Here is a 26,429-nt window from a genome sequence, read left to right as displayed (position 1 = left end):
CTAGGAAGTCTGTCAAATTTGAACCCGGGATTTCCTTTCTCTAATCAGGCTCTCTAACCATTTAGCCACCTAGCTGCCCCCAGTATATGTAAAAATGAGCCACTGCTAATTGGTAAAGAGGTTCTAAGCTAATGGGTTAATCAATAAGAAAGGTTGCCATTCAAACATACCCTTGGATTGCCCTAGAACTCGGGATGATAAAAATTAATAATGTAAGGAGTCGCATAACAATTTAAGGGAAAAGGGTTTCCATAAAATTCCTGTTAGAAATGTTTTTGGGGTAAAATGAAGTGGCAGCAATGGCGCGTCTCCTGAGCATACAAAGAGCAAGTCTCGGCTGGTTGACAATAGAGGTTTAATGTTGGGAAAAACAGGCAGAAAGAAACGGGACCCTCTAGCACCAACTCTCATCTTTATCATTTCGGAACAGCCTCTTCCGCTTCCTTTGCGCCGCATTGTGGGAGATGAAGTCTTCGCTTAGTCGAGTGACCTGAGGAGTGGAAAGCTCGGAGACTCTACTTCCCAGCATGCAGCGCGGTGACAGGCTTAGTGGATCTGCAGAGGCAGAGGGCGAGGGGCGGGCAAACCGGTTCCTGTTGCATCAGCGGCTGCGCGGAGGCGGAATGCGGCTTTTCGTGACCGAAGGCGCCCCGGGGAACCTGCCGGTCCTGGCTGCTGCTGGGCGGGCAGGAGCCAGGGGCGAGCTCCTTATCAGCACCGTGAGCCCCGAAGGTACTTTCGCGGGAGTCAGGATGCCCCCTTCTCCGATCCCTGACTCTTCCTCCATCCCTTTCCTCCTGCCTCCTCATGGACAGCCCTTGTGGGAACACCTCCCCTTGGTTCCCCAGCCTCCTCACTCGTTCCTGTCCCTCTCCCCCCGCCCCAGTCCCCAGCTGCTCCCACTCCCATCTCCAGTGCTGACCTGTGGATTCCTCCCAAGAAAATAACAAAGTTTTATTGGTGTTAAAATCATCCCCTCCACCCCACTCCAAAGCATTAATTGCCCCCCCCCCTTCCCTTAGAACCCACCACCTCTCACTGGACCTCTCCCTGGTGAGCCAGGGAAACCTGAGTTTGAATCCTGCTTCAGACATTTACTAACTGTGTGACCTGGGGCAAGTCTCTTTAATTTCCTCTACTACAGTTTCCTCCTCTTGAAAACCGGGAGTTGAATTGGATGGACATGAAAGTGCTTTTCAGCACTAATTCATTCATGATTTCAATTGTCTCTTGTAGTCTTTTCTAGTCGTTAGGAGCAGTCACTGTCACCTCTGATTTTTCTAGTTAATAGCTGTAACGGTCATTAATTTTTTTTTTGAACCGTCTTAGTATCACGTCTAATTGGGATCAAGGGCTAGGCAAAAGCCTTAAATGACTTGCCTAGGGTTTGTGATAAGGATGAATGGTTCGCAAAAACTGAGAGATGCAATTATTTATATGTTCTCTCTTGTTCTTTCCTCACCCCAAATCCCAACATAACAGTTTACACAGAGAGGAAGTGTCTGAGGTCAAATTTGAACACAGGTCCTCCTGACTCTAGGCTTGGTGTTCTTCTGTCCACTTCTACCTAGCTACCCCACCAGCATTAATGTTTTCTCTTTGCAGAGAACTTTACTAAGAGCTGGGGGAGGTGCAAAGTTTAAATAAGGCAAATTCCTATCCTACTGGAGCCTGCAAGAGGATACGATGCAAACAGATCACCATACTAGAATATTAAGGGGGTTATAGATGTAAAATAACTTGACCTTGGAGAGTGAAGGTCATTAATTTCCCTGGGGATCAGATATCCCTCCTAGTTGTGTCCATTTCTCTTGGCTGTTACTTACATATAGTCATTCTTTGTAGTTGGTCTAAAATCTGTTCTTGGTCATTGTCAGTCACCCTTCCTTGCCTGCCTTGGGAGCTGACATCATTTTCTTCCTTTTCTCCATCTCCTAAGGTTTAAATGTTTTGAGTGAGTCTTTATAGAGTTAGGGTTCAGTGTCTATTCTTATTCTTGTCTTGTTTCCTCATTCCTCCTTACAGAGCGTGTGGTCCCATTCTTGACTCGGCCTAAACTTCCAGTCCTGAAACTAGACAGTGGTCACTATCTCTTTTCTACTAGTGCAATTTGCAGGTCAGTTTTGGTCAGGTTGGGTAAGAGGGAAAGAGTGGTGGGAGGGAGGGAGGGGGAGACTAGGGGTGAAGATTAAGTCTGCTGACTTCTGTTCTGGTATTGGTGTTTTCTGTGCCACATTTGGAGAAAGGCTCAATTAGTGGGCCTAGACAGATAGGATCATCCCTAAATCCATACCCCATCTCTTTTTTCTTCCAACAGGTATTTTTTTCTGTTATGTGGTTGGGAGCAAGATGATCTCACTAATCAGTGGCTGGAATGGGAGGCAACAGAGCTACAGGTAGGAACAGTAGCTTAACAGGTGAGGAGGACTGGGAGTTTTTTGTTCACAGTGACTCCATGTTCTTCCCCATCTCTCTTAATGTAGCCTGTTCTTTCGGTTGCCCTCTACAACTTGGTGGTCCAGGGAAAGAAGGGAGAGGATGTTCTTTCTCCTGTCAGAAGGGCATTAATCCACATTGACCACAGCCTGAGTCGACGAAGCTGCCCTTTCCTGGCTGGCGTAAGTTGGGGCTTGGGGTGTAGGGCAGAAAGAATTTTCTATAAAGAGCTAAGTTGTCAAACTTGTTCTTTTCCTTCCTGCTAAAGGATTCGGAGTCTTTGGCTGACATTGTTCTGTGGGGAGCGCTGTATCCTTTACTCCAAGATCCAGCTTACCTTCCTGGTGAGAACTGTACCTGTTACTTTACCCTGCAATCTTCTGGGAGCCAGGGGTGAGGGATCAGAGTATGGAGCTAGGATATGAATGCCTGTCTGGGTGGAGGCTTGTTGGAGGAACCTGGTGAGGAAGAAGAGACTTAGGGAAAAAAAACCCCAAAACATTCCTTTCTGCCTATTCCAAGCTACTGACTTCTTTTTCCCCTTTCTCTCTTTCTCTGGTGCCTAGATGAACTTGCTGCTTTGCAGAGCTGGTTCCAGACCCTGAGTGTCCAGGAACCATGCCAGCAGGCTGTTGAATCTGTCCTGAAGAAGCAGGGGGCCTTGGCTCTCCGAACATATTTACAGAAACAGCCACAGCCCATTGTTCCCTTAGAGAGGCCTGTCAGCAATGAGCCTGAGGTATCAGGTGGATAGGAGGGGAGATTGGAGGGAGATCCCCACATTGATAGGGGAGTCTGAGATGGGGGAGGGGAGCAGCTGGTGTTACTTATTGGGGACACTGTTGTGAGGAAAGAGGAAGGTTTTCCTTCGCTGGGCAATAGCTCTTCCATGCTGGGGTGGGATTTCTTTTCCACAGGAGGATGAGCTGTCTGCCCATACCCTTTCTGAGGAGGAGATTGCCATGGCTGTAACTGCTTGGGAGGAAGGACTGGAGGCTCTGCCTCCCGTTAGACCATGGCAGAATCCAGTGTGAGTAGGAACATGTCTTTCCTGTGCTCCTCTATAGTCTGTTGTGGAAAGAGTTTGAGCTCACAGAGCTTCCTGCTCCCTCTGCCCCTGTGTGTGCCTCCCCCATAATCCCTTCCAAGGGGAGTTTTCCCACTACCTTTGCCTCTTCCATCCTGGACCTTCCTTGCCTTGGCTAATCCATCCTTGAGGAGTAGAAATCAGGCCAGGTTTTAGAGAGGAAATAAAATTTGAGCATGACTTTTCAGGGTTAGATGTGATTTGTACAGGTCCAGGGGAGGGCAGTTTGGGTAGAAGGAGGAAGGCCATCTCTTCTTGGGATATGACATTCAACTTCAATCAATTATTTTGTATTTACTTATCACCTCTTGTGTGCAGAACTGAGTAAAAGCTTTGTGGCTACTGGCAGTAGATCTGAAGTCAGGAGGACATGGATTCAATCTGGCCTCAGATATTTCTGAGCTGTGTGACCTTGGGCAAGTCACTTAACCCTTGCTCTTCTTTTATTACCAAGTTATTACCAAGATAGGAAATAAGGGTTTAAAAATGCTTGGGAATGGGGATGGGGAATAGCCAGGTGGCTCAGAGGATTGAGAGCCAGGCCTAGAGATGGGAGGTGTTGGGTCCAAATCTGGCCTTAGACACTTTCTAGCTGTAGGATCCTGGATAAGTCACTTAACCTGTATTGCTAGCCCTTACCTTTCTTCTGCCTTGGAACTGATTTGATTCGAACTATATTGATTGTAAGGCAAAAGGTAAGGGTTAAAAAAAAAAACCACACAATTTTCTCCTGAAAACCAATAATAATACCTTGGCACCAATACATAGTATTGATTCTAAGATGGGAGGTAAGGGAATAAAAAAATGCTTTGAGGCTAGTAAAGAAGGCACCATCCAGGCATCTAGAGGCTAAATTGAGGAGATGCACTTGGTAGGGGAAACAAACTCATTTGTGGTATTCGAAGTTCTCTACTGTGTGTCTCTAGTCATCCTTTTCATCTTCCTATTCTTTCTTTTAGTGTTTCAATAAACTTCTGCTAAGCACCTACTGTGTGCAAGGCACTTATTCTCTGATGCACCAAACCAAACTCCTTTTCCCCAAAGAACTGAAGTTTTTCTGAAAGCCTTTGGGCATGGAATACCTCCTTCTGGTTTTCTGCCTGTTCAAATTCTCTTTGGTCTTTTTTTTCCCCTAAACTCTTACCTTCTGTCTTAAAATCAATTCTAAGTATCCATTCCATGGCAGAAGAGCAGTAAGGACTGGGCAGTGGGGGTTATTTGCCCAAGGTCACATAAGTAGGAAGTATCTGAGGTCAGATCTGATCCCAGGAGCTCCCACCTCCAGGCCTGGCTCACTATCCCCTGAGCCACCCAGCTGCCCCTATTTGGTCTTGGAGGCTGTGAAACCTTCCCTGATCCTCTTTATCCCATGGTTAATTCCCTCCCAGGCAGAAGTGATCTTCTCCTTTTGTATATTCTCATAGCACTCTGTGTATTCTTTCTAGGGCTTACCATACCCTCCCTTGTGCTAGAGCTATTGTATATGGCGTATTCTGCACTTTAGATTGAGGTAAAGAGCTGTAACTTGCTCCACTTTGTAGCCTCTCAGTAGAGAGCTGGCTCAGTGTTGAAGAAATAAATGGACCAGAGAAGAATCATGAGATCTTAGGAAAAGTACAAGGCAATCTAGGTCTCTCTCTGCTGAGGGTGCCACCAGCATTCTTCCAGCCCCCAGGTTCTTTACCCTGGCCCACTCAACACGTCTTGCCAGGGCTCCTGGGCTGCTGTCTTCAGACTTCTCTCCTATGTTAGGTCTTTGTCATCCCCTGCCTTGACCATTATAATGACCCTTTTTGGAAGTGTTGATTCTAAGACAGAAGAGCACAAGGGCCAGGCAATCGGGGTTAAGTGACTTGCTCAGGATCACACAGCTAGTTAGTGTCTGAGGCCACATTTGAACCTGCTTTCGTCAATAAAGAACCTTTTTTTTTTTTAAGTTACCATCTGTCTTAGAATCGATACTAAGAATCCGTTCCAAGACAGAAGAGCCTTAAGGGCTAGGCAATTGGGGTTAAGTGAGTTACACAGCTGGAGTGTCTGAGGCCAGATATTTTTTTATTACGTATTTTGTTTTCCCAATTGTTAACAACAATTTTCAACATACGTTTTCAGAAATTATGAGATACAAATTGTCTCCCTTTCCTCTCCCCTCCCAGAGATGGCAACCAATTTGATCTGGATTGTACGTGTATTATCATGCAAAACTTAGTTCCATGTTGGTCATTGTTGAAAGAGAATACTCATATAAAACAAACTCCCTAAGTAAAACCATAAATTAACTCAAGTGAAAACCAGTCTGCTTTGATCTGTGTTCCAACTCCAGCAGTTCTTTCTCTGGAGGGGGATGATATTTGATAAGTCTTTCAGAATTATTGAGTCCAGATTTAAACCCAGGTCCTCCTGATTCCAGGCCTGCTCTGTAGCCCTGCTCTGCTCCCGCTACCCAACTGCCCCTATATAAAACTTTAGGGTTTGCAAAGATCCAGGGGCCCACAGAGGCACTTAGTGCACACAGTTGTTATAAGTAAAAAATCAATCTGGAGGCTTATTACTGGACTTATAAGCAGTTATTAGTGAAGAGACAAAAAGAGAGAAATAGGTTTGAACTTTTCTAACTTTAAGTAAAAATCTGATCCTCCATTGCAGCCGGCCCTCTGAACCCTCTGGTGAGATAAGAGAGCAGAGAGTGAGCCCAGAGAGCCAGATAGTTCAGATCAGCCCAGAGAAAAGAGTGCTCTCAGCTTCCCTGTGCTGGTTTTTCACAACTATAACTCCTTCCTCTGGTTCTTGCATTGGCTGACAGCTTGCTGTCTGTGGTGCTCTTGTGCCAGGATTTGGGGGAACACCTGACTTTACTACTATGTTGAGTCATTGCTGGCGTGCACAGGATGGAGACCCCTAAATATTTTACATGTTCACACAGCCTCTCAATAAATAGTCCTGGGTATAGAGAAGAGTATATGAGACAGGATGTCCCAAAAGTGTGGTTCTACACTCGAAAAGCTTAGAAAAGAAGACTAAAAAGTGAAAGAATAAAAAAATTGGCCAAAGAGACCAGTTAATTGGTTTTTTCAAGATGACAAAGCTGTTAAAAGCTTAACTCTGCACAAAGACTTATGGGATACCCTGTGTAGTCTTGCAAGGAAGAAAGCACACATGAGAAAAAATTATACAATTAAAAGGGTCTTTGTGGTTGTGAAGCAATGTGGAAGTCAGAGCTAATACACCACAACCTGAGTGCCTTGGGGCTTTGTCTTCTAACCTGGCCTCCCTGCTCTTCCTCTCAACTCTAGCCTTCTAAGCTGTCATGTTTCCCCCCAGCCTGAGCTTCTCTCTCCTTTCCCACCAGGTTGCCAGTGGCTGGAGAAAGGAACGTGCTCATTACCAGCGCCCTTCCCTACGTCAACAACGTCCCACATCTTGGCAACATCATTGGTTGCGTCCTGAGTGCTGATGTCTTTGCCAGGTGGAGGGGGAAAGAATGCCTGGGGAATGAAGAGGGATTGCAGGAGATGGGGTGCTCTAGGGGTGGGGGTTAGGGAAGGCTGACAAACCCACCCAGAGGAAGCAGCCTTGTGAAAGGTCAGCACCTTCCCTGGCTGTCTTCCCAGTGCCCTGAACCATTGCTTGTATACAGTAGGAGCTTGTTTTTGGATTGGGGCAAGGGGGAGCCACGATGGGTGCGAGCATGGATTGTCCCTTTTGACCACCCTGTTGCCCTCAAGGTACTCTCGACTTCGCCAGTGGAATACGTTGTACTTGTGTGGGACAGATGAGTATGGGACAGCGACAGAAACGAAAGCCATGGAGGAGGGTCTCACGCCACAGCAGATTTGTGACAAGTACCACGCTATCCACACCAACATCTACCGTTGGTTTAACATATCCTTTGACTTCTTTGGTCGGACCACCACCCCACATCAGACCAAGTAAGCTCACGGGGAGGGTAGGAATGGAATGACTGAGAAAATGAAAAGGCAGCTGGTCTTTTTTCTTTTTCTTTTTTTAAACCTTTACCTTCTGTCTTAGAATTGAACTAAGTATCGATTTTAAGACAAAAGAGTGGTAAGAGCTAGGCAGTTGGGATTAAATGACTAGCCCAGGGAAGTATCTGAGACCGGATTTGATCCCAGAACCCTCCTATTTTTAAGTCTGACTCTCTCAGATACTGAGTCACTTAGCCTGCAAGGGAAACCATTGATGAAGCCAAGGTGGGGAGTCAGATGAACCCTAGGAAACTTAGTCTAGTTAGTAGCATGTTACTTTCCTTTTTTAAAAATGTATTTCTCTTTCTTTCTTTAAATATTTCCTATTTACATGTAAAAACATTTTAAGTAAACTTTTTAAAACATTTTGAATTCCAAGACCTGCCCCTCCTGCCCTTCCTCAACCCCTGAGAAAGCAAACACCACATATAATATTAATTATATATGTGAAGTCATGCAAAATGGATTTCCATATTAGCCATGTTGCAAAAGAAAACACACAGAAAAATAAAGTAAAAAAAAAAGTATAACATGTCTATAGCTCTGTACAGGAGCCCGTATTAGGGATCTGGGAGATGAAAAGAGAGCAAAAAAGGTTTTTGAATTTGCTTCAGTGGATTTTTCTTTTTGTCTCCATTCCCTTGTCCCCTTAGCCTTAATCTGATTAGGACCTTTCTCTCAATACTTAAGAGTTCTAAGCCTTGTTTTTATTTTGTGGTTTTTGTTTTACATGAATATTCTCTTATAACAATAAACAGTATGGAAATATGTTTTGCATGAATATACATGTGTAACCCAGAAAAAAAAAGAATGTGAAGTCAGTTACTAGCTATGTGACCTTAGACAAGTCACTGGGCCTGTTTCCTTATCTATACAATGTGTTTGGTTGAATTGCTCTCATGCCCCATCTATAATCTATACTAGGCAAAATAGATTGATAAATTTATTAAAGGAAAACGTTATCCTCGAAGATTATAATGGTATTCTGGGGAGTTACTCAGAATGGGCTGACATCTATCAGGGTTTCAGGGAACAAGTGAACAGAAATTAAACCATAGGAGGCAGCGAGATGGCTCAGTGGATAGAAAGCCAGGCCTGGAGGTCCTGAGTTCAAATATTGCCTCAGATACTTCCTAGCTCTGTGACCCTGGGCAAGTCATTTAATCCCAATTGCCTACCTCTTTCTCTTCTGCTTTAGCGTTGATTCTAAGAAGGAAGGTCAGGATTTTTAAAAACAAAAGGGAAGAAACAAAACCATAGCCTTTCTGGGCACTCTGGCTTTTTACTGAGCAGGTTCTCTGCTGATTTTGCCTTGGTTCCTCTGATTTTCCCTCTGTGTCTTTTCTTTTTCCTGCATATCCCCAGGATCACCCAAGATATCTTTCAGAGGCTGCTGTCACGGGGCTTCTTGTTCAAGGACACAGTGGAGCAGCTTCGGTGTGAGCGGTGCTCGCGCTTCCTGGCTGATCGATTTGTGGAGGGCGTGTGCCCATTCTGTGGCTATGAGGAGGCCCGGGGTGACCAATGTGACAAGTGTGGCAAGCTCATCAATGCCATCGAGCTCAAGGTCAGAGAGAGCCGAGGTCCCGGGCCTTTTTCCCATGAGCTCCTTGTCTGATACCTTTCCTTGTTTCTACTCCCCAGTGAGGGTGCAGAGGCCTCCCTCCTTCCCACCGTGGCCTTATTCTTGCTATTCACCTTCAGGGCCTCTTTCCAGCCAAGACCCTTCCTTCCTTCCCTCTGAAGAGTGGCTCTGTGTGAAGCCAGTAGATAGAGCCCTGAATTAAATTTGTTCTTTGTTGTTTTCCTGTCTCCCATGTCTCCCTCCTTACAGAAGCCTCAGTGTAAGATTTGCCGGGAATCCCCAGTGGTGAAGTCTTCCCAGCACTTATTCTTGGACCTGCCCAAGGTAAATTCTCTTTGTTTTTCCCCTTACTTTATCGATTTGTTTGTCCTCCATTCTGCTGACACTGCATTCTTCTTCATTCCTTCTCTCCCAGCTGGAGAAACGCCTGGAGGAGTGGTTGGGAAGGACTCTAGCTGGCAGTGACTGGACGCCCAATGCTCGATTCATCACCCGCTCCTGGCTCCGGGATGGACTCAAACCACGATGTATAACTCGTGACCTCAAATGGGGTACCCCTGTGCCCTTAGAGGGCTTCCAGGACAAGGTCAAAGCTTGACAAAACTTCCTACTCCCCCAAATACACTGGCCCTGAAGCCCCGGGGCCTGGGTTGGGTCTGGCCCACTAGGATGGAGATGGTTGAGAGTTGTTTGGGGAGGTTGATGAGTCTTGGACTGTCAGTTACTAGTCTGTCCTCTATCCTCTCTTCACATCGTTTCACTCCATCTTTATCTTGACACATGCCTCTTCTCCCGAATTTCTAGGTGTTTTATGTTTGGTTCGACGCCACAATTGGCTATCTGTCCATCACAGCCAACTATACTGACCAGTGGGAAAAATGGTGGAAGAATCCGGAACAGGCATGTTGTACTTGGGCCTACCGGAGAGAGAAAGAGGGAGAAAGGGAGGGAGGGCTGAGACAGAGGATGAGAGAATGGCTACTTGTGTGTGGGGGGGTGTCTCTGCTCTCTGCTCATGAATATCTGATCTCATCAAGATGGCCTTCCTCACTCAAACTCCCCAGGTGGAACTCTACCAGTTCATGGCCAAAGACAACGTCCCCTTCCACAGCGTTGTCTTCCCTTGCTCGGCCCTGGGAGCCGAAGACAACTATACCTTGGTCAGCCACCTCATTGCCACAGGTGCCCTGAGGGATGGGGTGGGGGGAGGAGAAAGAGTGGGGTTTTGAAAGAGAATGGGAGGGAGGAGCTGGTGACATTGGCTCCCTAGCAGCTGATTTTGGAGGGGGCAGCAGTTGAAATGAGCCAGTAAGATCCATGTCTAGAAGAAGAAAGAAGAGATTCTAGAGAATCGAAGGAGATGGGCTGGGGGCAGAGGGTGGTAGGAGACCAAAGAGATCCTTTTCCTAACAGAAAGGTCTGGGAAGCAGAACTGGGACAGGCTTTGTTTGACTTGCTTTACTTTGTTGAGATACAGTGTGAAGAATTGTCCCTTTTCTTACTCTGGCAGGCATTTGTCTATAGATCATTTTGAAGAAAAAAAGTATTGTTTTTTAAGCTTATGTCTTGCTTTTAAGAGCTAAAATTTTCCCCCTAGACCGGTTATTTTAAAAATTAATCAGTCCCTTCTACTACCTTTGCTCCCCAGCACATTGAGCAGTATTTTTAAAAACCCCAAACAAATCCCTAAGATATTTACATTAGCTCCTTCTGAATAGCTGTCTCTTTCCCCTCTCAGGAAATGTAGGATGTTTTATTTTGTGCTTTTGGATGCTCATCAGCGCATCCATCAGTTTTAAAGACTTTCAAAGCTGCTTTTCTCTTTAATGTTATTTTTGCATAAATTGTTCTAGTAGCAAACTCACTTTGCCCTGTATCAGTTCACAGAGACTTCTTCCCAGGCTCCTTTGAAATGATCCATTTCCTCTTTTAAGATTTATCTATTGGTCACGGTGACAGGTCCTGAGTTCAAATGTGACCTCAGATACTTCCCAACTGTGTGACCCTGGGCCACCCACTTAACCCCTGTTGCCCAGCCTTTACTACTCTTCTGCCTTGGAACCAATACCTAGTATTAATTCTAAGATGGAAGATGAGGGTTTAGGGGAAAAAAGATTTATCTATTGGGGTTCTTAGTTTTATATATCTTTTGTATTTATATATTAGATATGTTTTTATATATTCTATATTTTAATATATTTTGTAATATACATTTTATATATTAGGACTCTTAGTTTTATAAATGTGAATGAGTTCCATAGAAATTTTTTTTTTAAACCCTTACTTTCTGTCTTAGAATTGATGTTAAGTATCAATTCCAAGACAGAATAATGGTAAAGGCTAAGCAATTGGATTAAGTGACTTGCGCAGGGTCACACAGTTAGGTAATGTCTTAGATTGGATCTAGGACCCTTTGTCTCCAAGCCTGACTCTTATCCACTGAGCCACCTAGCTACCCCCCATATACAGTCTTGGAAATGAGACCTTTAATTAGAGAAAATTGTTGCAGAGATTCTTTCCTTATTAACCATTTCTTTTTAATTTTTATATTATGTTTTTGCAAAACTTTTAAAATTTTATAGATAGAAATCAAAATTGTATATTTTCTGTGTGATCAATCCTCTCTCCCCCTTGTTTGATCCTGAACTCTTCTCCATTGGTAGATTTCTTCCTTGCTCCTCCAGTTTATTTATGATATGACTTGTTCACATCTAAGTCATGGATTCCTTTGGATCTTCTCTTGGTCTATAGTGTGAGGTGCGGCATCCTGCTCTCCAGCTTTCCTGGCAGTTTTGTCACCTGGGGGCTCCTCTGCTGGGATGTCTCTTTTCTTCTGTGTGTTGTGGATTTAATCTGTTCCGGCGCTCAGCCTCTTTTTTGTTTACCCCCATACCGATGCTTACTGCTTCCTAGGATAGTTTGAGATCTGATACTGATAAACTACTTTCCCTCCCACCTGTTCCCCCATATTCCCCTCTAGATTCTTGACCTTGCATTTCTCCATTTGAATCTTTTATTTTTCTAACTTGTGGGAGTTGGGTGCATAGCACTGAATAAGTAAGTTAACATAGGTAGTGTTGTCATTCTTGTTATGTTGGCTCAGCCAAGCCTTAAGCAATTCCTAGTTCTCCAACGGCAAAGAGCATTTTGTTATAGGTTCTTATAGTCCCTGGTGAATCTCCCAAGACCAGATGTGTAAATATTGTACATCCTTGGCATGGGAGAGGGGGAACTGCTCCGTCCGTTACGGAGAAATGGGTAGAATTTTGCTAATGTGGGAGACTGGGGACGGCTGGATACGTGCCAAGCGGATGCTGGAGAGAGGGAGGAGCCTCATCCTGACCTTCCTTCCTTCCCTATCTAGAATACCTGAACTACGAGGATGGAAAGTTTTCCAAGAGCCGAGGCGTGGGGGTGTTTGGGGACATGGCTCAGAACACGGGCATTCCGTCTGACATCTGGCGCTTCTACCTGCTCTTCGTGCGGCCTGAGAGCCAGGACAGCTCGTTCTCCTGGACTGACCTGATGCTCAAGAATAATTCTGAGCTGCTCAACAACCTGGGTAACTTTGTCAACAGGTGAGATTAAGTGGGGCAGAACTGGGTTCTGGACCCTTGTTTCCGGGGCTGCTCCGCTGGGGGAATTTGGCTCCCTTCTGGGGAGGATTAGAGGCGAAAAGCTCATGGCAGCCGTGCATGGTGGAAGGAGGTGTGGTCAGGAAGCAGTATGGAGCTGGGCTCGGGTGACAGGAGGGAGCCGCTGAAGAGCAGGGTCTCTGCCCTTTGGACGTGTCTAAATTAAAAGCTGGTTGAAGAATGGACTTGTAGAGGATAGATTTTGTGAGGCACGTCTTCCGAATGCAGTAGAGGTAACGTCCCTTGTGGAAGGTTTTTTCCTTAAACTCAGACTCACTATATTGGGTGGGTTCTGAGGCCGAGGAGCAGCAGGGCTTAGTCAGGGCGAAGTGACTTGCCCAGGCTTGCCCAGCTGGGAAGATTCTGAGGCCAAACCAGGACCTGGGGCCCTAGCCACTGTGCCACCCCAGATGCCCCATTGTTTTTCCTCACCTTGTGATCTCTTCCCCCCAGTCTTGTACTGGTCCCCGTGCCTTGCCCAAGCCAGTGGAATGTTCCCATGGGTGAGAAGCCTCTGCACTCCTTGGCTCAGTGACTAGGAAGCTAGTTTGGGCCCCCCCCCCTTTTTGCTATCATCAGCGGACAGTAGAGTTGCTTTCTCCCAGATGTACTACGGCAGAAATCATTCCCAATGAGCACGCAGTTGATCTTCCTTAACAGGTAGCTAGGTGGCACAGTAGTTGGGAGGGCCTGGGTTCAGACGTGGCTTCAGCTACTTCTAGCTTTGTCACCCTGGGCCAGTCACTTAACCTGGATCGCCTAGCTGTTGCGCTCCTGTCTTGGCGGTGCTGCTAAGAAAAGTAGGGGTTTAGAGTAAACAACGAGAATAAAAGGACAGCCACATTTACTTTGAATGCCCAGCAGGTATAGTACAGACGGACGTGGGCAGACAGAAACACCTGTAACCTGGAATGCCTCTGGTGTCAGTGACACGGCTGGGAGGCTGTGGGGGAACGGAAATGAGGCCGGCCTGGGGAGCTGTGCTGGCTGAACTGGGGCCCGTAGCTCCGGACTCAGCTGGCTCTCCTCCCCTCCCCCAGAGCTGGCATGTTTGTGTGTAAGTTCTTTGGGGGCTGCGTGCCCAAGATGACGCTGACTCCGGATGACCAGCGCCTGCTTGCCCACGTCACTCTGGAGTTGCGGCAGTACCACCAGCTGCTCGAGAAGGTCCGGTGAGTACTCCTGCCTTGCCTTCCCTTGAAAGACTGTCTGCCGTGGGAAAGCTCTTGCTGAGGGCTAGCCTTTGGCTCGGCTTCTGGACCACATATTCCTCCGTAGGATTAGAGATGCCCTTCGCTGTGTGCTCACCATCTCTCGGCACGGCAACCAGTACATTCAGGTGAATGAGCCCTGGAAGAGAATCAAGGGCAGCGAGGCTGACAGGTAAAGAAGCGGGGTGCAGCCTGCGCCGCCGAGGAGGCTCGAGCTGCCTTACGGGGCCCCAGGCCGACCCGGCCTCTCTCCCCCTCCCCAGGCACCGTGCTGGCACAGTGACAGGTGTGGCGGTGAACATGGCGGCCCTGCTCTCCATCATGATGCAGCCCTACATGCCTACAGTCAGCACAACTATCCAGACTCAGCTGCAGCTCCCACCGGCCGTCTGTGCTGCCTTGCCTACCAACTTCCCATGCCTCCTGCCTGCTGGGCACCAGATTGGCATAGTAGGTTGTCTTCCCATCATACACCGCTTCAGAAATCCTCGTTGTTCTCCTTGAAGCCTCTGCCAAGAAGGGAGAGCTACCATTGCCTCTCGTTTTAGGCGGGGAGCTCCCACGGCTTCTGGGTGTCGGGCTCAGTTTTGCACTTAAGGTGGATGGGTTTCGTTGCTTTTACCGCCCTCCTTCAAATGCGACTAAAGGAACACGGTTTATCCGTGTTAGTCACCTAAGCCTGCCTGAGCTCTGTCCTGTCGGGGGTGCGAGTGGTCCGTGCTACTAGAAGCCGACTTCTGTTTTGGCCTCTAGAATCTTGGGTTAGAGTTCTCTTCCGTATCTTCTCCCAGAGCATAATCAGCCTTTATCCCCTCTTTGGCTTCTATTTCTCCTAAAACTCCTTCCCAGCTTCAGAGCCATCATTCCTTTGTGCGGCCAACTTAACCTTCTCTTTCCCTGCAGGTTAGTCCATTGTTCCAGAAGCTAGAAAATGACCAAATTGAAGGTCTGAGAAAGCGCTTTGGAGGGGGCCAGGTAAGGAAGCAGGGGGGAGCTCTACTGATTGCCCCTCGGGTAGTTCAGTAGCCCCTGTCATCACTCTTTTCTTCTTGGAAACCCTTAACCTTCTGGCTTAGAAGTACGAAGTATTGGTTAAAGCTATAAGGACTAGGCAGTTGGGGTTAAGTGACTTGGCCAGGGTCACACAGCAGGGAAGTGGCAGCTTGGAACCCAGGGCCTCCAGGTCTGGTGCTGCCCTTCTTGTCATCACTTCCTACCATTCAGTCTCCAAGCAGCCCTCTGATTACCGCTTCATCCTCTTAGTACCTCACCCAGAGTCTCTCTTTCCTGTCTGTCTTAGCTAGAAGATTCCTTGGAGTTGAAGGTAATCACTCTGTTGAGCTGTCAAAGGGTGGGGAGGGGCCAGGTCTGCAACTGAGAGTAATTGCAAGCATGTTTGTGGGGGGGGGGGGGGCAGGCGAGGGGTGTCTTTCTGCAAGGGCTAAAAAGGATTCTTTTATTCCTTCTAAGGCTAAAGTTTCCAAGGCAGAAGCCCCCGCCGAACTAGCAGACCCTGAGCAGATCAAGCTCCTCACTGATGCGGTGACAAAACAGGTGGGTGTGGGGAAGGGGGTGGGGTGGGTGGGATTGGGGCTCTCCTGACTCCCCCTCATCCTCCTCTCTGTAACCTCTCAGGGCAGTGTTGTCCGAGAATTGAAGGCCCAGAAGGCTGACAAAGCCCAGGTGGCTGCTGAGGTGGCTAAACTTCTGGAGCTCAAGCAACACCTGGCACTGGCCGAAGGGAAGCCTCTTGACCCTCCAAAGGGCAAGAAGAAGAAATGAGGGAGAGCCAGACACCATTGAATGCGCTTCAGGACAAAGGGTTTTAATGGAGTGGGCCATCGAGGCTATAATAAATACATCTCTGTACATCACGTGGGGGCCTTCCCTTTGCAGCTCCCTCAGTGGTCGCTGCTTGGCACCTGGGGCAGCCCTTCTCCTGGGGCAGGTCCTGTGCTGGAAAGCAGAGTTCAGGGCCCCACGGTCCAGCCATCATGACCGCGGCAGGCTGACCATGCGGTCAATGAGGGCCTGGCGGGTCACATCCACCTCCCTGGTCAGTCGTTCGATCTCTCGCTTGAGGCGCTCGTTCTCTGCCTCCAGACGTGCTACCTTTCGTTCATTTTCTTGTTCCTTTTCTTTCACGCTCTGCTTCCGACTTCGGGCTGGGGATTGCTCGCTGCTCCTCCTCCGTTTCCTATTTCTTCTTCCTCCTTGTTCCCCGGGTTCATCCTCTTCCTCTTCCTGGGCCAGTGAGCTTTGGCTGGACTCAGGAGAGCATGGGCTTTGGCCATTGCTCGTGATTCCCACTGGCCCAGGCTCCTCAGCCAGCCAGACCAGGGAAGCTGGGTCAAGAGTGGTAAATGTTTTCAGTTCTTCCTATAAGGATGGAGAAATTAGTGTGACACAACTTTCTGTATGCCAGAAAACACTCCCATCTTAGAATCAAAGACCCAGGAGCTGTGTGACCTGGGTCTGGTCAGTCCCCTCATCTGTACGATGCAAATGGATCCCCTACTCAGGACTTTAGCAAGGAAGCTGCTTTTGCAGACTTTACCTGTTCTGTTTCGGGGGGTTGGATATATGCCCCTCCGTTCTCTTCAGAGGACAACACCTCTTGCAGGTCCTCATACCAGGCCTCTAGCTCCCAGCTAGACAGCGTCCCAAAGGAGAAGGGCAGTGGTTCAGCTGCCATCTCTGGTTAGATCAGACTCTGGGGAAAGAGTGTTGCAGTGAGGACAGCTCACAAAATGGTTGGGCAAATTCTCGTTTCTGATAAGACCTTGACATTTGTATAGTACTTTATGGAAGAAGATAGGGTTGTGTTCCAGGAAGATGCTCTTTGTGCTACTCTCATCCCCGGAAGCTGGGACCCTATTTCTAGTCAGGATGAATGATTCCCCGGCTGTTTCCAAATAAAAACCAGCAAAGGATCATCAAAAAGCATCAAGTTAGACAACTTGGGAGGTCTGGGCCAGGGAAATGAGCCAATCCAGCCCTTAAAGATGCCCTGATTCCAAGCCACCCTTAAAGGAAGCCCATAGATATTGTTAAAGATTAGGGAGAAAGGCCTGGTCAGATTTACCTGCTCTCAGGTATGATGATGTATGAAGACAGACTTTCTTCTGGAACACTGTAGGAGACAGAGAAAATGAGAAAATGAGTCCATTGGGAGAATGCTTATAAGGCAAGGAAGAGCCAATTCCCTTTATTTCTAGTTGTCAGCCCGGTGGCAAGACTCAGAAAATCATAGCCGCCTTACTATCCAAATCAGACCACAATTGCTGGAGAAGGGCCTGGATTGACACTTTCCTGATGCTGTGTCCCCTTGACAGGGCAGGGACAGCTGCAGCCCAGTGGTGGCAGACAGCAGCAGCTTCAGAGATCCCAGGAGGCTGCAGATGCAATACCGCCCCCAGTATTTCTCTGCTGGGCTGTCGTCCCCCTCGGGACTCCTTGCCTTCCAGCATATAGGACAGGGCTTTCATCAGCAGTGAGGCTCCAGGCCAGAGGGCTCCAGAGTCAGGAAGGGGGCTGGCCTGATGCAATGGTTACATAGGGCTGTATGGAAAGGGCCACTGGAAGGGGTTGGGGGGGGAGGGGATGCAAGCAAATCCTAGGTTGCTGGAAGTGCAGTGTACCAAGGATAGCCTTCGGGGCTCCCCAACGTGGAGAAATAACTGCTCCACTCATTCAGCTCCTAAACTGGGGGAAGGGGAAATCACCTCTCTGCCTCTGCCATTGTGTCCCTCATTCCTAAAATCCATCCTTAGCAGGAAGGAAAGCCCAAAGGCACGAGCCGCATCTTCTCGCTTAGCAGACGGGGCAGGAGCCTAGGGGTGAAAGCATCTGTGGCCCCGGTTGAGGGAAAGGTTCCTGCTCCTCACAGCGATTGGCTGCATGCGCGGTGACAGTGCCCCACTCCGAGAACAGTTTCCTCCCCTCCCCGGCCAGTCCCCGGGTACCAAGGGGAGCAGCAGCCCATAGGCTCAGACGGGGGGCGGGGGGACCTGGGTTGTCTTTCCGGAGAAGCGGGGGGCTAAGCCACGAGAAGCCCATGTCCTGTTGGGGGCGAACTCCGCGGAACCCTGATTTTTTAGGGTCTTGGGCTTTAAGGTCAGAAAGGCCCCGTGGGGGTGGAAGTCCACGTTTTAGGGGCGCAGTCCGTGGGGGAGAGGATGGGGTTCCTAATTTGGGGAGGGAAGCAGATAGGGGCTGACACTCGCCTTTCTCCTCGGATCCCGGCTCTGGTTCTGGCTTTGCCGCAGCCACCAGGTCATCTTCATCATCATCTATCCTTTGTCTGATACCCAAGTGTTTGACCTCGGCGAGGCCTGGGTTCCGAGCCTTTTAAAGCGGCCCTGCCCTCCTCCTGGGGAGAGGCGGGGGCGTTTAGACACTAGCCAATAGGAGAGGGGCACGCCAGCCTCGGCCCCGCCCCGCCCCCCGGCCTCCGCCACTCAGGAGCTCCACGGCCCCCCCTCACCAGCCCCACTCCTAGCTGGGGTAGAAGTCGCGTTGGACCCGGAAGTGGCTTCGGGTCACGAGGCTCTGGGGAGCTGGGTGAGTCATGCGTGCGCGCGTGCGCGCGAGAGCGGGGACGAGAGGATGGGAGCGGATAGAAAGGGAGAGGGAGGAGGCGGTGGGGCCGGGAGAGGGAGGGAGATGGGGTAGGGAAGGGAAGGAAAGGGAAGGAGGGCGGAGATGATGCAATGTTTGGCAACTGGTGTCTCCGCGCGTGCGCGCGCGCGCCAGGGTTGTGCTGGGCAGCAGGAGGCTGAGGGCCCCGGCGGCCTCCAGCCGCGGGCGCCTAACTGCCCGGAGCGGCGGCGGCGGTGGCGGGGCCGCCCCACCCTGGGCCTCGCCCGCCCTCCGGTGTGACTGGAGTCACCGACTGTGTCACCTCTCCGAGCCTTCGTTTCCTCCTCTGTAAAATGGGCTGTGGAAAGGGGCGGAGAAATGACTGGAAGAGGTCGAAAAATCTCCGGCCCCAAACCCCAGATCCTACAAGGACTATCCATCAAGGGGTTTCCATCTTCCATCACGGTAGATGGGTAGGGTGCGTTATCCCCCGACAGAAGCAAAACATCTTTTCACTTTTACATGGGGTCATGCAAGCTTCCCAGAAGGAGGCCCTATTGGGGCCGGCACCCCAAGATTCCTGCCTCTAACCCAGAGGACTCGGATCGTCCCTATCTGTCTGGACTCCCTTTCCCCGGGGTCCTCTCCATTTGTGGGAAGGTTTTTGTGTAGAAAACACGCATCCCTGGAGCAGATGATCCATTAAAGTGCTTAGGGAGGGGAGAAAGATAAGCAGTTTAGCATCCAGCAGTAAGTAACTGCTCCGGGAAGCCGGCTGAGCACCTCTAAGGTTTATTGACAGGAATTCTAAAAATGTTTTAATTCGACATAACAAGTGACAACCGAGTGCAAAGCACGGCTGGGCTCCGGGGAAGGCGACAAATAAGACTCCCGGAGTTTACGGTCTAGAAAGAGGATCAGACCCAAACTCCTGCAAAAAGACCATATGGGATTGCATTGTGTGTGAAAAAAGGGCAAAAGGATCCAGACAAATGCATGGAGTTCCTAACAGCTTCCAAAGGGGCTGGGAGTCCAGCCCGGCACAGGGGCCGTTGCAAGCTGTCCAGCCCGGGTCCAGTGGAGGGGAGCGGTGAAGAAGGAGTAGGGAGAAGGTAGATTATGGGATGGCTGCGACATCACTACCTCTCTCAGGAACAAGGCTATTTTTAAATGAGTGATGTGGCAGATCGGGGAGATTAGTGCGCGGGGATCTAAGAAGGCTGATGGGCACCGGCCCCATTACTTGACTTCTCGGTGCCTCAGTTTTTTCATCTGTCAAATGAGTGGGATGCCACCCAGAGGCGTTGCTGCCCAGTGCTTACTGGACAGGATGGCGCTTGGACCCGAGGCCTTTTAGAGCAGAGACCGACTGTCAGAAAGACAAGTCACAGGTGCGCCGAGAATCTTGCCTTAGGTGATAAACTGAGCTTGGGTCCCACAAGCGCCTTGGGTCGGTGACAGGCAGAGGGAGGTCGCAGGAGTGCCCAACTCCTTCCTTTTGGGCTTCAAGGAAGCGAGGGTCAGAGAAATGGAAAGATTGGTCACCCTGAGAAAGTACCACAGGCGAGATTCGCACCCAGGTCCTCGGACTCCCGTCCCAGCTCGTACTGCACAGCACTCCCTCGGGGAGGCACTGGGGGCTCCTGTGCTCTGGCTCTCCCGAGCTGGCCAGGGCTCAGTCTTGAGGCGGGCCGGGAGAGGTCATTGGTAGACCGGGAATTAGCTCTGATTCCCCGCGGGGAGGAGGAACGGGTTTGTTCCCTGGGGGATTGATGGGGGGGGAAGAGGGCGGTGCAGGCGCGTGTCCGCATGCGCACTGCGGCCTCTCCCGTTGGTTCGTCGCGGTCCGCGGGGTGGGGGGGTCTGACCCCGCCCCTCTCCCGTCCGGGCGGCGGCGGCGGAGGCGGTGGCGGCGGCGGCGGAGCGGCGACCCGCGCGGGGCCTTCTGGGAACGGAATCCCCAGGGCTGCCCCTGGCCCCTATGGCGCATGCGCGGGAGGCCGCTCGGTGATCCGCGGCAGCGGCGGCGCTTCCTGCTAGGACTGGCCGGAGGCTCGGGCTACACCGACCCCTTACCCCCACCCCCTCACACTCACCCACCGGGCCGCGACTGCGCAGGGCGGGGCCGGCCGGCACTATGGGCCGCGGTGAGTGCGGGGGCCCGGCCCCCCGCCCCTCCCCCTCCCCTCTTCCCCCTCCCTCCTCGCCTTCTTCCTTCTCCCCCCTTCCCCCCACTCTGCCCTCCCTCCCTCCCTCCGTGGCCCCGCTCCCTCCCCGCTCCCCTTTTCTCCCACTTCGCCTCCCTCTGTCCCCATCCCCGCGCTGCCTCCTCTCACCTGCTCCCTCCCTCCTTCCCCCCTCCTTCTCCTCCCCTCCCCCTCCCCCGCCACCTACCTCTGGGTCTGTCTCCTGCCTGCTGCGCCGCCTCCTTCCTCCCCCTCCGCCCTCCCCCCAAGTTCCTTCCTACTCGCCAGCCTCGCGTCCCCGGGCCGAGGCAGGCCATCGGCGCGTTGTGACAGGGGCTCCGGGGGGCTAGGGCCGTGGCCCTCCCCTCCCGCTGCCCCGGAGATGGGGAGGACGCGGTGCGCGCGCTGGGAGGCGGCGGGGCCGGGCGCTGTCAGCCCGCGCTGACAAGCCGGGCCGTGCCCTGTGTTGCAGGTGTGGGCTAAGCCGGAGGCCCCGGCTTGGACTGGACACCACCATGTTGGCCGAGATGTTCAGGTAGCCGCCACCGCGCACCTTCCCTCCGCCTCCAGAATGTGCCCCCGAGCGCCCCGGGGGGTGCCCTGGCCCGTGTAGGCATGCGATCCCCACCGGGGTCTGCCCTCTCCGGCCGAGCCTTCCCTCCTCATGCCCTGTCCTGTGTCCCTCCCTGCCCTTCTGCCAGTGCCCACCAGAGTGTCTGTGTTGTCAGGCGGATGGGAGCTGAGCGCACACAATGAATGGGGGCAATGAGAGCAGCGAAGCAGACAGAGCTGGGGGCCCTGGGGCCTCGCCTGTCCCTATTGGCTGGCAGCGCTGTGTGCGGGAGGGTGCCGTGCTCTATGTCAGGTAGGAACCTCGCCGGGCCTGGGCCGTCGCCCCACCTGCCCCCGCGTCCCCCCCGCCCGTGCCCCGGGGACCTCTGCCGCCGACCCCGGCGCCCCTAACGCCGCCCTCCGGCCCTGTCCCCCCAGCCCAAGTGGCACGGAGCTGTCTTCCCTGGAGCAAACCCGGAGCTACCTCCTCAGTGACGGGACCTGCAAGTGCGGCCTGGAGTGTCCACTCAATGTCCCAAAGGTCAGCGAGGGGCGGGGGCGCCGGGCTGGGGAGCGGGCCTCGGCGGGACCGCGGGCCGTGACAGCCTCCCGCCATCTCTGCTTCCTCAGCCTGTCCGTCCCCTCTACCACCCTCTAGGTCTTCAACTTTGACCCCCTGGCCCTGGTGACCCCGGGCGGGGCCGGGGTGGGGCCGGCAGCCGAGGAGGACATGACCAAGCTGTGCAACCACAGGCGGAAAGCTGTCGCCATGGCAACGCTATACCGAAGCATGGAGACCACCTGTTCACACCCCTCCCCTGGTGAGAGAAGCCCTGGACCCCGGGGGAGGGCCCAGAGGAGCGGGGCCCCTGAGATGAGGGGTGGGCGCGGAGGGTGCGGGATTCCCCGGCTTTGACCCCTTTTATTTCTGATCTGTTGCAGGAGGGGGAGCAAGCCCCCAACTGTTCCACACGGTGTCCCCTGGTCCCCCGTCTGCCCATCCCCCTTGCCGAGCCCCTCCCATGGCCCCACTAAACGGGGGACCCTGTAATCTCCCCCCCGAGCCACTCTCTGCATCCCCCCAGCCCTTCCCTCCCTTATCAGGCCCGGGGGGTGTCTTTCCTCCCCCCAGGCCCCCGGACCCAGGTACCCCAGGGGGCGGCAGCAGTCCCAGATTCCTCCCGCGGGGCAACGCCCCCTCCCCCGCCCCGCCCCCGCCCCCTGCCGTCAGTCTCAATGCCTCCCCGTACGCCTGGGGGTCCGCCCTCAGGCCCAGCCTGGTCCCCCCAGACCTGGGCTCCCCTCCCGCCCCGCTCCTGTCTTCTTCACCGCCCACGGGGAGTGGCGAGCACCCCCTGGACCCCCCTTTCCACTGCAGCGATGCCTTAACGCCCTCCCCCCTGCCTCCAAGCAATAATCTCCCCGGCTCTTGTGGACCCCCCACTCAGCCGCCAGTGTCTTCAGCCTCTATGCACCTGCCCCTGCCCCTAGTCCTGGGGCCTCTGGGAGGGGGTTCCCTGGTGGAGGGGACCGGGGCACCCCCGTTCCTCGCCAGCAGCCTGCTCTCCGCCGCAGCCAAGGCACAGCGCCCCTCACTGCCTCCCCCCAGCACTTTACAGGGCCGAAGGCTTCGTGCCCCGGCGCCTCCTCTGCCCCCCCAGCCGCCCTCCCCCCGCTCCCAGCGCCGCCCCCGCAGGCCGCCCACGGTCCTCCGCTTGCTTGAGGGGGGTGGGCCTTTGGTCCCCCGGAGGGCCCGCCCTCGGGCCCCAGCCCCTCCGGCTTTCCCTCCCTCCGAACCAGCGACCCCCATCCTCCCTTCTGTGCTGTCCCTGCTGGGGCTCTCCACCCCTGCCCCCTCCGACAGAAGCTTTAACCTTGCGGGGGCCGACGCGGCCCTCCCCCCGCCCCTGCCCCTCTCCTCAGGGAGCCCCCCGCAGCCCATCCACCCCATCCAGCCCTCCTTGCCCGGGACTAGCAGTGGCAGCCTCAGCAGCGTGCCAGGTACACGGATGCGCCCCCCTCCCCACGAGGGGCCAGCCGGGCGGGGCGGGGTGCCGCGCCTTTGCCCTCGCTGACCCCCCCTCTTCTTTTTCAGGTGCCCCCGCCCCTCCAGCCGCCACCAAAGCCCCCCCGGTCCCCAGCCCTGGCCTTCGAAGCACCCCTGAAGGGATGGGGCCTGCCTGCTCCCTTCCCTCCCTGGGAGGGGGGGAGGCCTTCCCCTTTCCCGGCCCGGAGCAGGGTTTGGCCCTGGGCGGGGCAGGCTTTCCGGGACTGCTCGGGGCCCTGCCCCTTCCCTTGAGTCTGGGGCAGCCTCCGCCCCCTCCCTTGCTTAGCCACAGTTTGCTGGGTGTATTGGCCGGGGGCGGGGGGCAACCTCCCCCGGAGCCCTTCCTGCCTCCTCCCGGGGGCCCAGGCCCCCCCCTGGCCCCCGGCGACACCGAGGGCCCGTCCCTGTTGGTGGCTTCCCTGCTCCCCCCGCCCCCTTCGGACCTCCTCCCACCGGCTCCGGCCCCTCCCGGCAACCTCCTGGCTTCCCTTCTCCCCCTGCTGGCTTTGGGCCCCCCATCAGGGGACGGGGAAGGCCCTGGGGAGGTGGCCGGGGGTCCGAGTGGGGAGCCGTTCCCGGGGCTGGGAGACCTGCCTCCCCTGCTCTTCCCCCCCCTCTCGGCCCCTCCTGCCCTCATAGCTTTAAATTCCGCGCTGCTGGCTGCCAGCCTGGACCCCCCTGCAGGGAGCCCCTCCCAGGTGAGGCCGGGGGCCGAGGCCGGGAGGGGGGCGCGGCCTGGTGGCCCCGGCGCTCCCCAGGAGGCACCCAGGGCTCCCTCTCTTTCATCCCAGCCCTGTGTTCTGAGCACCCCCCCACCTGGACCACCTACCTCCAGCGTCACCACGGCAACTACTGACCCCGGGGCCTCTCTCGGCAAGGCCCCCACCACCTCAGGGAGAACCCCCCCACTCCTCGGCCCTCTGCTGGGCGCCAGCCTGCTGGGTAAGCAGGGGAGGGGCAGAGCTGGGTGGGGGCAGCAGGGCCGAGCCGAGGCCTGTGCGGGCCCTGACCTCCTCCTCCTGCTCCTGCTCCTCAGGTGACCTGTCTTCGATGACCAGCAGCCCTGGGCCCCTTCCCAGCCTGCTGGCCCCCCCGGGCCCTCTTTTCCCCGGCCAGCTTGGGCTCCAGCTCCTCCCTGGGGGAGGTGCCCCCCCACCTCTCTCGGGGACTTCCAGCCCCCTGACCTGCCTGCTGCAGAGTCTCCAGGTGAGCGCTGGGAAGGGCAGGGCAGTGGCCGGCCAGCCTGTGGCTCGGGGCTGACTGGCCCTTTCTCTGCCCTGCAGCTCCCCACCGAGCAGCCAGAGGCTCCCTGCCTGCCCCCGGAAAGTCCCAGCCCAACCGTCGAACCGGAGCCTGCCCGGCCCCCCCTCAGTGCCTTAGCCCCAGCCCAGGGTTTCCCTGACCCCCCAGCTCCTGAGCTGTTGGCTGGGAGGGGGTCAGGAAAGCGGGGTCGGCGGGGAGGTGGGGGAACAAGGGGCATCAACGGGGAAGCCAGGCCGGGCCGGGGCCGAAAGCCCGGCAGCCGGAGAGAGCCTGGCCGCCTGGCCCTTAGGTGGGGAGGCCGAGGTGGTTTCAATGGACAGATGGACCGGTCCCCCCGAGGGCCCCACTGGCAGCATAATGGGGAGCTGGCCGAAGGGGGGACCGAGCCCAAAGAGCTGCCCACCCCCGTGCCCCAGCCGGACGAGCTCAAGGTGAGTGCGGGGTGTGGGGGTCTGACGGGGGCACCTCGGGGAGGGCCAGGAAGCGCCCTTCTCCCTGACGGCCCCCCACTGTTTCAGGTGCCCCCTGGGGGAGTTAGGAAGTCACGAAGGGGCCGGAGGAGAAAGAACAAGTAAGTGCTTGGCCTCCACTGGGGCCCTCTGCCTCTACTTCACTCGATGCCTCTCGGGAGCCTCCTGGGCTGGGTGTCGGCCTGGCCTGCTCCGCCAGGGACCGACCGTCTCTCTTCCTCTTGCAGCCCCTCCCGAACCAGCAGCGGCTCCCGACAGGTCGCCCTGGAGCCGAGCCACATGGCTGGGGTAAGTGGGCGGGGGTCTGTGGAGGGGGGACGTGCCCTGTCGGCAGCCGCTGCTGACTTCTGGTCCCCGTCCAGGTGACTGTCCCCCTGCCCCCCCGGCCCCGTCCTGGCCGTCCCGCCAAGAACAAGAGGAGGAAATTGGCCCCGTAGCAGCCGTGGCTGGAGCCGGACCCGATCCCCACTCTGGGGGGAGCTGAGCCTCGGGAGTCCCTGCCAACCATCCGTACCTGTGGACAGAAGTGGGTAGGGGGCTGCGCATTCCCCCAGCCCCCAAGCACAAACGCATTCCCCTCCCCCAAAATCTTGTCCTGAGCCATTCCAGGGGTAGAGAAGCTCACCTCACCCCAAAGCCATGTCACTGATGAGGTCTGGGGGGCATGTGGTCCCCCGCCCCTGCCCCGGTACTAAGGGGAGCAAACCCATCTCCAGGTCTTATTTGCTTAAGTTATTTTTGCACAAATGACTTTATATTTAATTGGACTTCACTGCCCCTCTCCCCCAAGCCAGGAGGCTCAGTTTACAAACCTGTGAGCCCCCGCTGGCTGCTGCCCCCTCCCCAGCGAAAGGCACAAAGCAATAAGCATCGCTCCTTCCGGCCCCGGCCCCGTGGCTCAGGTGCCTCAAAGCACAGACCCCCCCCCCCAACTCCCTCCCCCCACGGTCTGAAACACGCGGAAGCCTCATTCAGGGTGTAAGCCAGGTTCCTCTGGGGAGGGGGGGAGAGGCCTCCCCTCCCCCACACACTACAGTGCCCCCTTTCCCCATCAAAACCGCTCAGAGACGTTGTCATGACGCTGACTGACGCGAGGATTATGCAACGCAGTCCGACCGGAGTGGCCAGCATGCCCAGCCGTCCAGGGGCTGCCTCATGCCTTTTCTTTTGTAAAGACGAGACCCTTCGGGAGTTTTAATTCTGTTTTGTACTCGCCCTGTGGGGCCTCCACTGCTTTTCTATGGGAGACACTCTTAATTTAACAGATAAGAATATTTTGAAACTCTGGCTCTGGGTCTGTGCTCTTTTCTTTGGTGGGGACGGCCGCGTGTCTCGCACCCCTGGGCGGGCCGTGCTGGGGGCCCGCAGTCGACCCAGCTCACCCAGAAAG

At 54.0% G+C, this 26,429-nt stretch overlaps 3 protein-coding genes across 6 annotated transcripts; 2 read left to right on the top strand and 1 right to left on the bottom strand.

The window, feature by feature from the left end:
- The first annotated feature begins 472 nt into the window (after positions 1-472).
- On the top strand, positions 473-15,814 carry MARS1 (methionyl-tRNA synthetase 1). Of its 2 annotated transcripts, XM_056797782.1 has the most exons (22): positions 473-732; positions 2,026-2,116; positions 2,318-2,396; positions 2,484-2,618; positions 2,705-2,780; positions 3,003-3,175; positions 3,354-3,466; positions 6,873-6,989; positions 7,249-7,452; positions 8,875-9,076; positions 9,344-9,418; positions 9,510-9,680; positions 9,899-9,994; positions 10,159-10,276; positions 12,459-12,672; positions 13,770-13,901; positions 14,008-14,112; positions 14,204-14,390; positions 14,844-14,915; positions 15,241-15,264; positions 15,411-15,494; positions 15,576-15,814. In XM_056797782.1, exons 1-22 carry the CDS (start codon positions 528-530, stop codon positions 15,720-15,722), a joined length of 2,820 nt encoding a protein of 939 aa, XP_056653760.1. In that variant the 5' UTR covers positions 473-527; the 3' UTR covers positions 15,723-15,814. The 2 variants fall into 2 exon arrangements, with proteins under 2 accessions (XP_056653760.1, XP_056653761.1); XM_056797783.1 differs by lacking the exon at positions 15,241-15,264 and having other exon boundaries at positions 476-732.
- Positions 15,745-18,428, bottom strand: DDIT3 (DNA damage inducible transcript 3). The gene is made up of 4 exons (XM_056797786.1): positions 18,167-18,428; positions 17,026-17,073; positions 16,498-16,653; positions 15,745-16,319 (listed from the first exon to the last, which is right to left on the bottom strand). The coding sequence occupies exons 3-4, from the start codon at positions 16,633-16,635 to the stop codon at positions 15,933-15,935; spliced, it is 525 nt and encodes a 174-aa protein (XP_056653764.1). The 5' UTR covers positions 16,636-16,653; positions 17,026-17,073; positions 18,167-18,428; the 3' UTR covers positions 15,745-15,932.
- Positions 18,429-20,387: 1,959 nt separating this feature from the next.
- On the top strand, positions 20,388-26,326 carry MBD6 (methyl-CpG binding domain protein 6). 3 transcript variants are annotated; one of them, XR_008911977.1, is made up of 14 exons: positions 20,388-20,668; positions 21,180-21,242; positions 21,436-21,572; positions 21,698-21,800; positions 21,918-22,080; positions 22,202-23,260; positions 23,355-24,004; positions 24,098-24,248; positions 24,343-24,512; positions 24,590-25,000; positions 25,088-25,140; positions 25,267-25,327; positions 25,402-25,569; positions 26,105-26,326. XR_008911977.1 is itself a non-coding variant. In XM_056797780.1 (13 exons), exons 3-13 carry the CDS (start codon positions 21,460-21,462, stop codon positions 25,474-25,476), a joined length of 3,009 nt encoding a protein of 1,002 aa, XP_056653758.1. In that variant the 5' UTR covers positions 20,388-20,668; positions 21,180-21,242; positions 21,436-21,459; the 3' UTR covers positions 25,477-26,326. The 3 variants fall into 3 exon arrangements, 2 of the variants coding, with proteins under 2 accessions (XP_056653758.1, XP_056653759.1); XM_056797780.1 differs by having other exon boundaries at positions 25,402-26,326; XM_056797781.1 differs by having other exon boundaries at positions 21,409-21,572; positions 25,402-26,326.
- The last annotated feature ends 103 nt before the right edge of the window (positions 26,327-26,429 follow it).

Source organism: Monodelphis domestica, chromosome 5 (assembly GCF_027887165.1).
Source record: "Monodelphis domestica isolate mMonDom1 chromosome 5, mMonDom1.pri, whole genome shotgun sequence".
Classification (NCBI taxonomy): Eukaryota; Metazoa; Chordata; class Mammalia; order Didelphimorphia; family Didelphidae; genus Monodelphis; species Monodelphis domestica.
Note: the sequence above shows the minus strand (reverse complement) of the source record. Positions and strands in the feature narration are given on the sequence as shown.